Consider the following 16,129-nt stretch of genomic DNA (forward strand, 5'->3'; position numbering starts at 1 on the left):
CTCACTCCGCCACTATTCCCAGAAATCACAAAGAGTGGGGTCTCTCCTACTCGTATTCTAATGAGTATAGCAATATTTGTTTTAAACAAGCTAGCATGAAATCTCTCAGCGTCGTTTACTGAAGCTTTTGGGAAAGTCCCGGAAGTTGATCGGGAGCGAAACAATTCCCTCCGCTAGAACTGGGAGCTTGCTCTAATAGACGATCTTTAGTCGTAGGTTCATCTTGCCCTCCCTGTTCAGTCATAACAACAGTGATGGCGGCTGCTGCTCGGCTCTTCCTTCGAGGTGCAAACTCGAAACTTTCCATCGCTCCCGGCTCCCTGGGGACCACGCTGCTAAAACTGTCGCCGAACTGCAGCTCCCGCACAAAAACACAACGAAGGCATGCGGCACACTTTACCTTTCAGCCTGACCCCGTCCCGTCTCAGTACGGTGAGTGTTTGGCTAACCGGCTAACATGGGGGAGCGGGTCGTGTTGATACCGCTGGAATGTCCTCAGTTCAACCGAGAAATAAGCTGTCACCGTGAATTACACCGTGTATGGTTAAAGGGCGTGAAACAGCTGCACGTGGGGTTTTCTGTTTACTTGTTAAGTCAGAGCAAAAACATTTCTGGCACAACTTCACCTACTTCCAAGGTGCATGGAGAGAATGAAAGAATTCACAATGCAGGAACTCCAGCAACACTTAAGGGAAGACTTTAAGTCTTGTGGCCTTCATCTGGGTCTTGTGACATACTGTCATGCTGTTCATCTTCCCGTAAGTGTTGCTGGAGTTCCACCTTCATCTTCCTTTTGTGAAGCTGTCCTCATCATGGGAAGGATCCTACAGTATTATCCTCAACTCTGTTGACGGCAAGGCTCACCAGTGTGTTGTTGGTGGTGTTTTTTAAATTATTATTATTATCATTATTTTATTCTAGAATTAACCAAAATGGGGATTTGGACATTTTATGTTTAACCTCCTAAGACCCGAACTCTTCCACAACATACATTTTAATTTCTCTTTGATATTTGGGCATATTGGGGCCCGATGAATGTAAAAACAAAGAATTACCAGATTTTCTTTTTTACCTTATTTTTGTTTTTAAGGAAAATAAGAGCCACGTATGAGGATATTCGTTTAAATTTTTTGATAGAACAGTAGCAGTATAATGTCCTCGTAAGTGGATATCAGGCCCTTGTAGAGCAAAATTGAGTATTTTGGTCTAAATAACCCAAAATGTGATGTCCACATATGTGGACGCCAGGTCCTAGGAGGTTAATGCAGTGTCTTTGTTTAGGCCCCCCAAAGGATGCTCTGTTTCACTTACATGAAAAGCTCGTGCATCTTGTGGGTTCATAGCCACAGCGTTCATACGACTTCTTGCAAATGGGTCCAGTCTTTTTACCTGGTTAATGAATGCTGAAATAACAAAGCAATAGCACACACCATTGCAGAAAACAGCCCTCGACTTACTTGTTGCCAGACAAGTGAAAGATTTCTGGTTTGATGCTGGGAGGAGACACTGTCTCTTTTCTCAGGAAGGGCACCTGGTGTAAAACTGAGAAAATAAAACATTCAAAGCTACCTGCTGCTACTAAGGAAGTAACTAAAAATGTATTTAATTTTTCCTTGTAGTGTGATCTAGTCCCAGGCTCTAAGCTGATTGCTTATTCTATAATATACTTTTACTTGATCCAGAATGACAACATGGTACTGAAAATTGTAGGTGGGAATCACCTGACACCCCACAATACAATATTATCACAATACTTTAATCCAAATTTTTAACATTTTGCAATAAGCTGAGTATTTCAAAACATAAAGTTCAATTTCAAATTGTTTCAACTGCAAATTATGTACTCAGAGTTAAACTTTTTCAATATCTGTCTTATCCAATAAAATAATGTTATCAGATTTTAGTTATTTTGTTTTTTGTTGTTGGAAAAAAAAGATGGTGTCAGTCTACTATCAGTCTGCAATTCAGTGAAGTCAAGTTGCCAACTCTTGAACATGTTTTTAATAATACAGCAATTAACTGCTATAAATCCTCATAAATCACATATCTGTTGTTGTCTGTATGGACAGAAAGTCACATTTCACTACTCCATTTGTGCTCATCAGCCTTCCTGTTCTGTAGGAATATAACCAGAATACAACCAGCTGGTAGCCAGTTGGCTCAGGTCCTGTCGAGTTGTGCTCATTGATAAATATTCATCCAGATTGATGGCAACATGGTGGCAATCTGTATGCGTTTATAAATTAAACAGCAGTTATTTGCAAACCTTCGACAACCTGTCTAAGAATGATTGCAGCTGGTTTGAGTCAGACCGCAACTATTTGCAGAAAGGTTGCCTTCTTTCAAGCGAGTTGAGCCCTCTTTTTTGTTGTGCTTTAATTTATTTATTAAAATATCCATATTTGGCATGCATGCGTCAATACAATATTGCAATGTTGTAATATATAATATACAATAAATTGCAAAAATATATTGTAATCAAATATTGTAAAACAATGCTGTATCATTTTTTCTTTGCTTTTTTTCCCTTTCCTGCCCTTGTTGAAAACATGCTATTCTTTTGTGTTCTTTAATTTGTAACACAGTGTGTACGCCATTGAAAACAGGAAATCAAATCACAGTTGATGTGTTTTTCCTGCAGTACCTGTTCTGTTGAGGCCTAGTTGTGTAAAACCATTAAGACATACGTATTTTTTTATGTGTGAATTTCTTCATTTTTTTTAAATTAAGTGTTTCACCTTAAGGTCCTACCCAGAAGATGAACTTGTTCCAGTCCATTACGAGTGCCTTGGACAACACTCTGGCCAGCGATCCTACCGCAGGTAAAAGGCACGCAGACACACTCTGTAAACCTCCAGGCTGCCTAACAATCATGAAAGTATGAATCAAGCTGTCCAAGTTATTGAAATCTAAAACATTCAAAGTGGCTTAATCTAAGGAGCTTTCAGTATTTTTCACTCGTGCATACTTGAGCACTAACGGTGCTGACTGTACTGTAATCTTGTTTCTCTGCAGTCATCTTTGGGGAAGATGTCGCCTTTGGTGGAGTGTTCCGATGCACAGTGGGGCTGAGGGACAAATATGGTAAGATGCTGCTTTCTAGTTTAACGCTGACCTTAAAACAAACGAGGTTTACCTGATTTCAGCGATGCGTACCAATGCACGGCATCACAAAAAATCATAACATTTTTTTTCCCCCCAAAGTTGTTCTTGGTTGGTATATTGGTGGTAAGGAACATAATTTTGAGCTGTCTTAAGTCAGCCTTTTTCCTCATTGACGTTTGCTTGTTTTGGCTCATGGAAGGTGAAGTTCAGGCAGCTGAACAATGGGTGCTCTGTCAGCATTGTGAAGTATTGAGTAACCATTCTGTTTCCCTCTGTTTCTTTTCCATTGTTTAAAGGTTTTTCACTTTGACTATTACAATTACAAGCATCATGGAAAATAATCTCAAAAAGAGCCCCGTAGTAGTCTTGGAAATAGTGCAAAGTCCGCTAAATCTTACACTGTGACCAAAGACTGACTTGTCTTTAGGTTCTTCAAATGCACGGTAGACATTAAGAATCCCTCTCAAAAGTGACACCTGAATAGTTGAAAGGAAAAAAAATGTTAGTAACCTGTTGTTGGTGTGATTTTTCGCCACTAGATGGCAGCAAAACACTGCTGAGAATCTCACCACCCACTGCTCTGGGAAGGGCCTGTTACTTCCTAGCCTTCACCCAGAGGACCAGCATGAGCTACTGGCACACGTGTCAGTCGTTGTAGGGGAAGCCTTACAACGAGCTGATATTAGTATAGTATGAAGCTCACTGTTATAAGTTTTGTTTTTGGGGCTCATTATTTTCTCTGAAGTTTTCTGATATTCTTAAATAGCACACTCAGAATCCTGCAGGTCGTTCAGACAGATCTTGGTGAAGAGGATCTGGCCTGTATGCAGCCTCAGTGACAGCCGGAGAAGCACAGGTGTAATGTATAATGCAGTCAGTGGACAAGATATACTGAGACTTTTGGCACTGAAATGCAGAGCTCCACAGACATAAATACTGTTTTGTGACATCCACTATTATATTTGTTTAAGCAGTTAAAAATAGTTTTTATCACAACTATTGAATTCATTAACAGTATATTGTTAGAAGTTTTAAAAATTGTAATTTTAATCTTGCCTGATCGTTGAGATCCAAATCCTTAAAGAGTGTAATGCTGCAGCTGCTGCTCTACAGCTCTGACAGTCAACATTTTAACTTGTAATAGTCAGAAAATAACGGGTGTCAATAATAATGTTAATGATGCCTCTGTTCCATTTCTAATCAAGTGTCCATATAACCTGTGACAGACTGCCAGGCAATGTGAGGACTGGGTTTTTTTTGTTTTTGTTTCCACACTTGTTGTCTGTTCAGCTTTAATCCTGCAACTTCTCTGGTAACAGTGTGCTCACACTGGACTTTTGTCATGACCTGACTCCTCACTTTGAATAGGATCGACTCACCTTTATATTGATTTCCAGCAGACTATGAGCTGTGGCTTTTATATCAGCTCAGCGTATTAGGGACCTGATAGGGACCTTATTGATGTCATAGAAAGCCAAGAGTAGGAAACAAAAATACTAAAATAGAGCATTTACAGCAGAGCTAAGCCTAAGCTTCCAGCAGTCAAGGGTTACTTGCACAGATGCTGACCTCTTGATTTGAAATTTTGGCCATATTTACAAACACCACTGCAACATAATATACAGTATGTGACGGAAAATGAGCAATAGCTTAATAAGTCTGCTGTAATACTCATAATTCATAGATGCCTTGTGGCACATTGCTGTCTAAAACGAGGGTCAGAACAGGTCCGTTCATTGAGATCAATCTGATTCACAAGAATTTACATCAGTAACTGTCTCAAAGTACTGTATTAAAGAGACAGTCAGGTTCCTCTGGTTCTGCCGGAGGTCTCTTCCTTGAAAAAGAAGAGACTTCCGGCGGAACCACTCTTAGGGGACGGTGAGTATAACCTTGATGCATCCCACTGATGTTATTACAGCTCATTAGGGTTAATTAATGCTGAATTGTGGGAAAACTGAGGTAGGGAGCCCCCTGCAGACTGTGTTGAATGACAAATCGAATTTGAGCATGCAGAGTCTAAGTTCTGTGACTAATTCGTGGTTAAAATGAGGCAATGTCTGCCTGGCCTTAAACTGAAGAAGCTGCTGAGCTTGTTTTTTGTTTTGTTTTGTTTTTTATTCTTGTGCTTTTCAGGCTGTGGTCAAGTTTCCAACCAAAAGCAGTACATATTTTAATTAAATGTCAAGAAAATCTTCAAAGGCCAACACTAATTAATATGTCTTCCCTGAATTTGAGTTGAATGACTATTAAGAGTTGGCCACACAGAGAAACAGTTGGTGGAGCTAATTCTCCACACAGATGCTGTTCGTGGGCCACCGCAGAACAAGACATGACTTAATTAAAAGAGTGCCAATCAAACCTCAAGCAAATAAATTGAAGCAATGTGGGAAACTTGGCGTTTCTGTTTTGTTTAAAGCACTGATTTTAGGAAGGTTAGAATCACCTCGCAGGCCCCCTTTGACTCTTTTTTTTTTTTTTTTTTTTTTTTTTTCCCCCCCTGCCATTACGTTTTGCGACTCCACTGGAGCAGTTCGAGTTTCAGTGGACAGTTAGGCCACATGCTTCGTGACTTAGCATGTTTGCATTTGTTTCTGGTTTTGATGACAGATGGAATTTACGTTAAAGCCAAGTATTAAAATTATTTACTTGTGTTCTAGAATAAAAGGCACATTAATAAAAAACAGCTTGGTGGAAATGCTCTGCATTTGGCTGTCCTGCATGGTAAAGTTAAATTAAAATTTTCAGTTTCAACCTGTGGAGAAAAATGTAGTTTGGCATTTAAAAAGGAGGGAAAAAAGGTTGTTTTTTTTTTTTTTTTTTTTGTCTCCACAGTGTCATTCAGTTATGACGTATTATTTAAAAGAAGATGACCACTTTGGTTTGGTTGTATCATTGACCACCATAGTAGTAAATCTGTTTGGGTACACAAATGTCTAATGACATGGCAACAGCACCCAAATAGCAACTCACACTGTCTTCCATTAAACTCTGCCACTCCATAACACAAGCGTGGAGACTGACCGTGTGTGTGCAGCAACAGAATTTAATTGTTTTCCTCGTTTCTCACAAGGCTGATTGGCTAATTGGATGTCAATAGATTTCCTTTCTTGTTTACATTTTCGGTGGATATTTGTATGCAGCCTGGAAATGGCGAGAAGTCTCAAACGCACCCTACAGTAGCGGGCGCTGCCTTTTTGTTTTCATTGACGTCAGAAGTGTTGACCTTTTGGAAAGGGATCATTATTTTCCATTTCATCCTTGTGTACAGTGACGAGAGCAAAGCTGTTTTTATTCCTCTCTGTACTGAAAAGGATGGCACACACCTCTGCCCCGCTGCCATTACACACAACAGAGGGGTAATGCAGGGCGGACTCCATATGAATGGCTTTTTACGAGACCGATGCATTCACCTCAGTGATCACTCCTTCCACCTCTGGCTGCCTGTGCTTGATTGCTGTGAGAGCTACGGCGCACTAGCTCTCCTCTCACTCCCGTTTAGCCCGTTGCACTGAATGCAGTGTGGGTGTCAGACAGCTGACTATAAAAGTTCCATGTCGTCTATTTAAAATTGCATTCTAGACTCACGAAGCACAAACAGCAACACAACAGAGTTATTTTGGCATCACTTGATGTGTGTTTGTGTGTGTGTGGAGGTTTTTTTGTGTTATTACTTACTACTGATTGCTTTGATGACACAGAAGCTCACACACGTTATTTACTGTCGCTTTCACATGAGGCTGCTTTTTTTTTTTTTCATTTTTGAGGTCGGCCTCAGTCTGAGCAGCGAGGCACTAAATTTTGATCACTTAATTGTGTGTTCCTCCGAGGGGTGGGGGTTTGGTTGTGGTGCCGCAGTTGCTAATTGAACTTTGTGAGTCCAGAGGGCACATAAGGGCAGAGTTTCGCTGCTGAGAAGCACACTTCCCAGAGAAACAGAAAAAGCACTGGGCTGGCAAATACACAAAGATGAGAGCAAAAAATAACATTCTCAGCCCAAATTTAGTGCAACACTCTTGCGGTTCTTTCTCAGATTATAGGGTGGAGATTGGAAAATAGTATTTTTTTTTCTTTCCTGTTTTTACTCCATGGGGGTTGTGTGTTTGTTGCAGGTTTGGTTAGTTACAGCTCAGGAGAAGTCATCAGCTTCTCAGTTCATTTATTTTAGGACCACATGGCATTGTAATGGTGGGTTTCTCTGGGATCTCCTCAGTCAGGTGTGAAAAGTCTGAGAAATTTCTCTGAATCAATGCATTATCCAGCAATCCTGAAACCTTAAAAGCTCAGTGAGAACTTATTTTTTTTCTGTGTGTGTGTGTGTGTGTGTGTGTGTTACCTTCCTAATTTTTTCCTGTCACCAGGTAAGGACCGAGTCTTCAACACTCCTCTTTGTGAGCAGGGGATTGTGGGATTTGGCATCGGTGTAGCTGTCGCTGGTGCCACAGCCATCGCTGAGATCCAGTTTGCTGACTACATCTTTCCTGCTTTTGACCAGGTATGGCGCTGCCTTGCTCTGTGACAAAGTAATGTGAGTATTCGCACAGGTCCAGAAATATCAACATGTTCATGAAGGAACTGTCTGTTTTTTAAAAATCTGCTGTATTTTTTTTTTTTTTTTTTTTTTTTTTCTCAGTATTTTTTAAGCTCTCGTGATTTCGTACGTACTGGGGGGAAAAAAAGCACATGAAATTTTTAGACTGCTACCAAAATAATTTTAAACCCATTCCAATGGTTACAGTCTGAAGCCTGAGTTGTTTTTGGCTTAGCATGAATTTTTAAAAAGTATATATTTCCAAGTGTAAGTGATGTCTGTGATGCTGAGCAGAAATCTCGCATTCATTTTACATTGTGGCCTGCATGCAGTCTGTAGTGTGAAAAAAATAGTTTACATTTAAATTAAAAAAGTTTTTGCTAAATCATGACAAATGGACCCACTGTAAATAAATATATAGATTATATAGAAATTAGACCTTTTTTAGAGTAGATGGTGGAAAATAAGAACTTTTCTGTCATTTCCATGTACAGTATTGGATTGTTTGCAATTCTGTAAGTAACCAAAATAAGTTTTCTGTATTTTATTTACTGCCATAACAGTCAAGACAATGTTTGTATATGTGTTCCTGTTGTTTGCATATAGGTGTTTTTTTAATGACTTTTTTGTAGTTGTTTTTATTACTGTTTTTTTTTTTTTAAACTACATTAATCCACCAACAAATGTCATTAAATCTTTCTACAAGGACAAATGAAGAATCTTAATTGTTAATTTATAACCTAATTAGTATTTAGTATGAATGGCAATGAGGAGCTCTTTATCTGTCGGAAAAGCTGTGAAACTTCAATATCAAAAAGTTGAAAAACTATGCACTTCTTCACAATTTCCCAAGCCATCCAGTGGGCTGGATTGGAGTCTTTACCAGACCAATTCTGGCCCCCGTGCCTTATGTTCGACACCCGTGATGTAGAGTAACAGAAACAAGTACCTGCTTGTTTGATCTGTTTTCTGGTGTTCAGATGTTCTGTATAGTAGTTTGGATGTACAATAGATCCTGAAGAAGCTTTTTTTTTTTTTCTTTTAAATCCTTGTAACACAAGAGAAACCTGGGTTACAGGAGGTCTCTGAATCAAGCCTGTAACTTGTTCAGGTTAGAAAACCTGTTAATGGGTAAATATCCATGTGCTGAATTTGATGTGAGGTTTAAATTTTTATGTATCTTGGCAGCTAAAATTTGAAATTAGAAGGCTGTTTACAGATAAGCAGTTGGTATACCTTCTTGTGGTACGGGTACATGCTGTGTTTACCTTTTGCAGGTCTCAGCTCTGCTGTTGTCACAGACAAAGTGTTGCTGAATCTTCAAATTGATGCCTAAAAGTCTTGGATGTGATCATGTTTGCATTTGCATTTGCATTCCTAGTGCTATTCTCAGTGTTCCTAGTGGCACCCATATTTCTCCCATATTAACTTCCCTTCTTTAGCTCTGAATCCAGAACATAATTTAAAGTCCTTCTCATCACATGTAAGGTCTTGAATAACGAGGCCTCATCTTAACTTAAAGAATTCATATAAATCAAATAGAGCACCTTACTTACTTTACTTTCTTTGTTTTACTTTAGGTCTTTACTTTACAATATAAAACACCTCGAAGTGACTGTTGTTGTAATTGTGATTGACAGTCAGCATCCTCGCATACGTCTCTCACTCAATATCTTTAGAAGCTTCAAGCAAAGACAGACAGAATGGGGGGAAAAATGAACCTTTTACTCCTTGCTTTTCATATTTGGCTTCTATCTCCTTTGTTCTGCATATTTCTTGCAGCAGACCTTGAATGTCTGTTATTTAATATTTCTACAGCCTTGTACAGAAACATCAGCAGAACAAAAGAAGCCCTTTAAACAACCCCCTGCTTCAAAACTTTGCTACAGAAGATTAATGTGACGTTAACACACTTAGCAGCACATTGGGCAGTGCTGCTGTTTAACCATGCATATATGTTGACACCAGTGTCATCCTGTGTATTCTTGCCCTCCACAAGATAAATGCGAGTCTCGCTGCTATGTCAAGGCGACATGAAACAAAATATGCAATTGTGGAGCCAGTTTTTAAGAGCCTCCTATTGTGACGCACACAAACAGTAGATTAAATCTGGTGTCAGGCCTTGACTGGGATCCCTCTCGCCTTCTGCGCTCTCACTTAACACGTTGGAGTCCAAACTGACCTTAGAGAGTCATAAAAGGTGAATTAACAGTCCACCTGAGCTTCGGGGAGGGAAAATTTGGGACACCTTTTTGGTGGAAGCCCAGTGTCTGAAACTGTAGATGTAAAAGAAACCAAAGACACTTGAGGTGATGGCGCTCGTTAAAAATTAAGTGGCGTTTTGATATCTTTAAGGGGAATAGCAGAGAGAATGCCTCCGCACATAAAGCCAGGTCTTTATTCACAGAAACCAAAGAAAGTGCTCTGTTTTTGTTGGGATGTTTTTGCAAAGTAGTTTCCCTTATATTTACATGACTATGTTCTGGACTAATTTGCTGGTGCATTAATCTAAATTATTATTATCGCTTTCCAGATAGTCAACGAAGCAGCCAAGTACCGCTACCGTTCAGGGAACATGTTCGACTGCGGCAACCTCACTATTCGGGCTCCGTGGGGGTGCGTCGGCCATGGATCCCTTTACCACTCTCAAAGTCCCGAAGCCTTCTTTGCTCACTGCCCGGGCCTCAAGGTCAGTCCACTGCTTCACTGTATATGCATTTCCTTTAGACATTTGTGGGTGTTTAATCTGAATTTCATCTCTCACCTGAAAGCAGAATTTGAAAGTCTACTAGCAAAACCATATAGAAGTTGTAAATAGGCTGATCATTACTCTTTGTATTTTTATTTATTTCATTATTTTATAACTTTTCCTGCACCATCATCAGTGGTGATGCAATTAAAAATTATTTCCAAATTTTTCACAACAGTCAAAACAGTAGAAGTTAAACTGTCCAGTTTAGATCACTTAAACTTACACCCACATTTTTGCTTTGAATTGCACCTCTTCTTCACCCTCTCTACTAGTGTTTTTAAGTTTCTGCTGCCATTTTTGAACTGTTTGAATTTGGCATATCTGATGCAGGTAGTGACGCAGTTTTCAGTAGAACCTTTAGTTCATCTCAGCTCTGCCACCTCCTAACTCCACTTGAAAACATTTGCACACATCACTTTTTTGGGTTTCTTTCTTCTTCAGTCAGCTAAATGAAAGTAAGCAGCATAAGAGGCAAGGCTCATCACTGAGGCTGGCATCTCTGCCGTTCAGAATTATATGACTGGCAGCTATGGGCATTTAAAGAAAGCAAAAACTACAGAAACAGATCACTGCAACAGTGGAGGAGTAGAACAAAGGGGATGTCTTACAGTGGATCCGGAAAGTATTCACAATGCTGCATTTGTTCCACATTTTGTCATGTTAAAGCCTTATTCCAAAATGGATTAAATTCATTTTTCACCTCAAACTATAACACGCCATAATGACAAAGGGAAACAAGTTTACTTGAAATTCTTGTGTGTTTTAGTCTTGTAGAGAACAAAGCATCTGTATGTGTGTGTGAAAAGGGCCTGAGGAATGAAATTATTCATCAGTCCTGTGATACTGTCAGTGCAACTACTTTTAATCCAGGAGTTTTCTCATATACTTCCATCTGAGGTCTGTAAAGTTTACAGCTGCAGTTCATCCCCTGTGAGTAATAAATGGGTCTTCCAGTATAAGGTCACAAACTGATAAATCCTTGTGCATAATCAGCCCGGTTCCCTCCCTCTGAGGGTCGGTCTCAATACACAGAAATGATTTAGCTCTGGTAAATACACAGTGCTGCAGTTAAACCTGGATTTTGCCTTAAGTACAGCAGAACCACTGTAGTGTGCAGTAGCATGCATTGGGCGGCATGGCTTGGTTGTGGGATGCAACTACACTTTCAAGCACACGTGTAGAATGCATACAGTGGGTTGAGCATACTTGCCTGCGAGCCAGAGGCAGCAAGAACAGCAAGACCCAACCCAGAACAGAACAAAGCAGATGTCAATATCAGCAGATGTGATACTGATTAAATCAGATCCAGAATGAAAAAGTTGCAAAGTGGCTTGTCGATACAGGGCGTCAGTAGGCAGGCTAAAGCAGCACGCCTGAAATAAAAGTGAGACAATTGGATCTTTTAGTATAAAACATCTGGAACCTTACAATTCTCGATTAGAGAATGGGCAAAACACTGCAATTCATTTGAAACCACTTTTTGTAAGCGTTTAAGTTTGTATAGTTGGGTATCAGTTTAAAGCATGTTGGACTATATGATGATATTTTGTGCAGTCGAAATGTGAAACAGTTTTAAACGTTTAAATATTCCATTCTGTTTAATAGGGAACATTAAGGTCAGTTCATTATATTCTTTGGCCTAACAGATGTCATTTATTTCTCAGGTTGTAATACCTCGTAGTCCAATTCAGGCCAAAGGGCTGCTCCTCTCCTGCATTGCTGACAAGAACCCATGCATTTTCTTTGAGCCGAAGATTCTGTACAGAGCAGCAGGTAAGCTGGTTTGTGTGTAAATGTTACTGTAAAATCAACACACGACTGAAGCTTTGTTGATGTTTGTTCAGTTGTCCTCTCAGCTTTTTTTTTTTTTTTCCCCCTCAACCTTCTGCTTGGATTCTTTATGAAAAGCAAATGTTCTCCCTCTTTAGAGGTGCGAAGCTAGACAAACAAACAATGTGCCTGACTACAAACAATGTGACTGAGATCAGCTGGGCCACAAGTGTGAAGCAGGCCGTCTAAATGGTCTGTGAAGTGTTGACAGTGGCGAGCTGAACTCGCTCCCCCCTCCGCTCCTTGGGTGCAGTGTTTAGGGGTAGCATGAAAAAGCCCCAAGGCCAGCGTGGCCTTGGGAACACTGCCGGGGTAAACGGTGTCCAGCATTACCAGCAATACCATAATAAACTGTTAACAGTTGTTGAAAGCTGCTGTAAAACAGCACTGCCTCGTCCACATGTTGGTCATTTGATTTCCAAGAATTAAGACAGATGAATTTTTAAAGACTTGACTTGTACCGACAGACTTTAAGAAAATGTTTTTATTTTTTTTAAGTGTTTTCTGCTTTGACAGGAATCAGGTCATATTATTAAAAAAAGTATGCTTTTTTCTTCTTCTGAGTAGTTCATACTGTAACGAAGGGCATTAGTAAAAACGGCTGTCGCAACACAGATAAGGCATTTTAATAGCTTCCATTCTATTTGATCTATGTTTGCTTACACAGTCTGACATGTACTTCTCCAAAAATGTAAGTCCGTGAGGCGGCAACGCAGACCACAACAGTTGTGATTGGTCCATATGGTAGCAATCGCACATACACAATTTGGACAAGGATTTCCTACACGATTTTAAAATGGAATATTTAATGGACTGTCATTTTATTTAGCTTCGTTATTAGGCTAACACAATGGCCAATATATTTCTTTCGTTTCTCTGTCCATGTATAAACTCAATCAGTTCTAAAGTTTTCTCTCATAATATTCTCTCATAAAACTTCAGTGTGATCTGCTGAGCTCAGTCATCACTGTTTAGAGTATACAAAGCATCTCAGCAGAGTGGTGTAGAACCACCGACACCAACTAGTGCAGAACCAGCCTGCCGAAGAGTCCAGTTGGGGCTTGATGGCTTTGTTAAGTGTGGCGGTGGGAGAAATTGAATGGCTCACTGGTTGTCTAAAGGGTTTTGTTTCATTCGACGTGCAGACCAGAATTATTGTTAGTCTCACAGCCTTCTTAATGACAAAGACATCACCCACAGCTGCCATACCACACTGAAGTAAGGAGTCATGTCGTTGAGTTATGACAGCAGTGTTTCTTTGTAATGAGCGTAAACCGAGTGAATGTGGAAAAACTGAAACATACTGTTGAAACTGCACTCTTTCTCTTCAAGGAAAAAAAGGGGGTAAATTAGTTACTAGATCTTCAATAACATGTGATTTATTTCAACAATGTACTTGTATGGGCAGTTTTATTGGCCTTGTCCACTTGTGATAGAGCTGATTGTTGTCTGTGAGCGTCAGCTGTGGTGGCATGTCAATTTTTCATAAATTAGGATTTACTGTTACTAGTTTAAGTTGTGTTTAAAAGTATACATACATTTTCTTTAAAGCAGTGCAGTTTTTTATTACAAAGTCAGTGGCCTATTATGACCATGAGATAAATTATCAGTCTGTCTATTTGTAACTGCTTATCCAGTTCAGGGTCATGGGGAGCTGAAGCTCGTCCCAACTATTACAGAGAATAAAGCAGGATACACCCTGGACAGGTCACTAGTCCATCACAGAGTTAACGCAGAGTGAAAGATAACAACTAACACGTTTATTCAAACATACAGACAATTTAAAATAATCAGTTAATCTAAGGAGAACAAATGATAAGAACTTACAACATGATTATGCCCTTAAAGTAAAATACAGAGTTGTGGTGGACTTGAAATCTTTTGCCCTAGTAAACTCTGTTTCTTAATTTATGTTTATCCTTGCTTTTATACGAAATGCACAAAACAAAATGTATAAAAGCAGATTCAAGCTTACTTTCATCATTATTGATGGCTTTAATACCTCAGAGCTATAGCTACTCACTGACAAATGACTGATAAGGGATATAAGAGTGTAATACATGTGTCATGTTTCAGATTTATGTAGTTAATAAAATCAGTTATCATCAATAACTGTAGCCAGGAAGAAGGCAGGTATTTTTGTTTGCATTATTTCACTGTTGATGCTGTCTGCCTCTTGTGGGATTGACGAAATAGTAGATCGGTGAGATAGTGTATGGAAAAAGAGAGATATTGCTGAGCCTTCCGCAGATCATTTTTACAAGAGCGATTTATTTATTTATGTGCCCATGAGTAATTTTGCTAATAATGTTGGTTGAAGCTAAGAGAAGCGTTGTGTTAACGGCACCCTCTTCCAGCTGCGAGCAAATGGACCCTCCCCAGACTGTGCCCAAATGAAGCCATTCATTTACTCAAACTCATAACAGAAACAAAGACAGTAGCCCCCCCCCCCAAAAGAAACCCCACCCCATTTTGTTTAAATAAAAAAAAAAACCCATAATGGGTGGGGCGGAAAACAAAGAGAAACTGGCTTCTTTTTTTCCATTATAACCATGTTTAAAGGCCTGTCCAGTGTTTATCTGTCTTATACATTCGACCAAACAACAAATACAAAATTAAACAAAAAGTTAAAAATCAAAATGTCTCTTCCAGCCAACATTTAAAAAAATTTCAGATATAAAGTTAAGTCTTTGTGCGATTTGGCGCATCTCAAATAAATAAATAAATTAATTAATATTCCAAAAAGTAGCTATTTTAATACTGAAACAAACAAGAAAAGAAGGTAAAATATTCCCTCCAAACAAAACGTATAAATTCTAAATGCGCAAATCAGTCCATGCATGATCACATTGCTCCGCCCATCAAAAAGTCTGCGCCTGCGCGAATAATATCGCCTATCATTGGTTATTGGACTGTAGTGATGGGATTTCCGGCTCTTTTTAGAGAACCGGCTCTTTCGGTTCGGCTCACTAAAAAGAGCCGGCTCTTTTGGCTCCGAACCGGCTCTTCAGGTTGTTTTGTTGCTTTAATTAATTTATTATTAACAATAATATAAAATTATGCACAAAAGGAATTACCAATGTAAAAAAAAATTAGCGGTTTTATTTATATATGTTTATATATAAATAAATATATGCGGTGGCCCCTAGAGACAAAACACGTACAAATTCCAAAAAACACATACAAACTCCAAAACACATTTCTAGCATGAACTGAACTTCCAAAACAGAGCTACCTAGATCACTTAAATTACACAATTGAAAGCATGAAAGCATATGTGTATTGTTTGTGTATTTATACACAAGCATTCATATCTAGTCAAATAATTAAAAAAAAAAAAAATAAAAGTTCATTTACCTGTTATTACCACACACCAAATCCGGTCGTTGGTACTTGCTGGCTAGCACTTCTGTTGTCTTTTGTACGTGTTTTGGAGTTTGTACGTGCTTCGGAGTTTGTACGTGCTTCGGAGTTTTTACATGTTTTGGAGTTTGTAGGTGTTTTTACGTGTTTTGGAGTTTGTACGTGCTTCGGAGTTTGTACGTGCTTCAGAGTTCGTACGTGCTTTGTCTGTAGGGGCCATAGTAAATATACTTTTATTTATTCACTCCACATAAAATGTAAAAAATCATATAATACAAAAAAATCAACTATTCACATTTCAACTTTTAACTATTTAAATTTTCAGCTTTTTCCTTTTACAAATTTAAAATGAAACGACACAAAACACTGCAAACCACAACACAATTAAATATAAATTATAATATGAAAACAAAAAGAACATGCATATTCTCTGTCATATGGGCCTGCATGAATAAACTTTCTGCATCCTTTATCATCTGCATGTAAGAGGCACTTAAAAATCAGCTGTACCATCATTTAGGGCTGGGCGATATATCGAGTTTTTAAAA

The 16,129-nt window shown here is 39.0% G+C and overlaps 1 protein-coding gene across 1 annotated transcript in view; it reads left to right on the plus strand.

Moving 5' to 3' along the window:
* Positions 1 to 94: 94 nt before the first annotated feature.
* The window catches only part of bckdhb (branched chain keto acid dehydrogenase E1 subunit beta), a 58,956-nt gene continuing 42,921 nt past the window's right edge, over positions 95 to 16,129 (plus strand). Inside the window, exons 1-6 of the mRNA XM_040012657.1 lie at positions 95 to 432; positions 2,745 to 2,822; positions 3,016 to 3,084; positions 7,467 to 7,600; positions 10,170 to 10,325; positions 12,053 to 12,161. Coding sequence (XP_039868591.1) covers positions 255 to 432; positions 2,745 to 2,822; positions 3,016 to 3,084; positions 7,467 to 7,600; positions 10,170 to 10,325; positions 12,053 to 12,161 — 724 coding nt within the window. The 5' untranslated portion in view covers positions 95 to 254. The remainder of the gene's footprint in view (positions 433 to 2,744; positions 2,823 to 3,015; positions 3,085 to 7,466; positions 7,601 to 10,169; positions 10,326 to 12,052; positions 12,162 to 16,129) is intronic.

This window comes from Simochromis diagramma, unplaced genomic scaffold (genome assembly GCF_900408965.1).
Source record: "Simochromis diagramma unplaced genomic scaffold, fSimDia1.1 OVJJ01000618.1, whole genome shotgun sequence".
NCBI lineage: Eukaryota > Metazoa > Chordata > Actinopteri > Cichliformes > Cichlidae > Simochromis > Simochromis diagramma.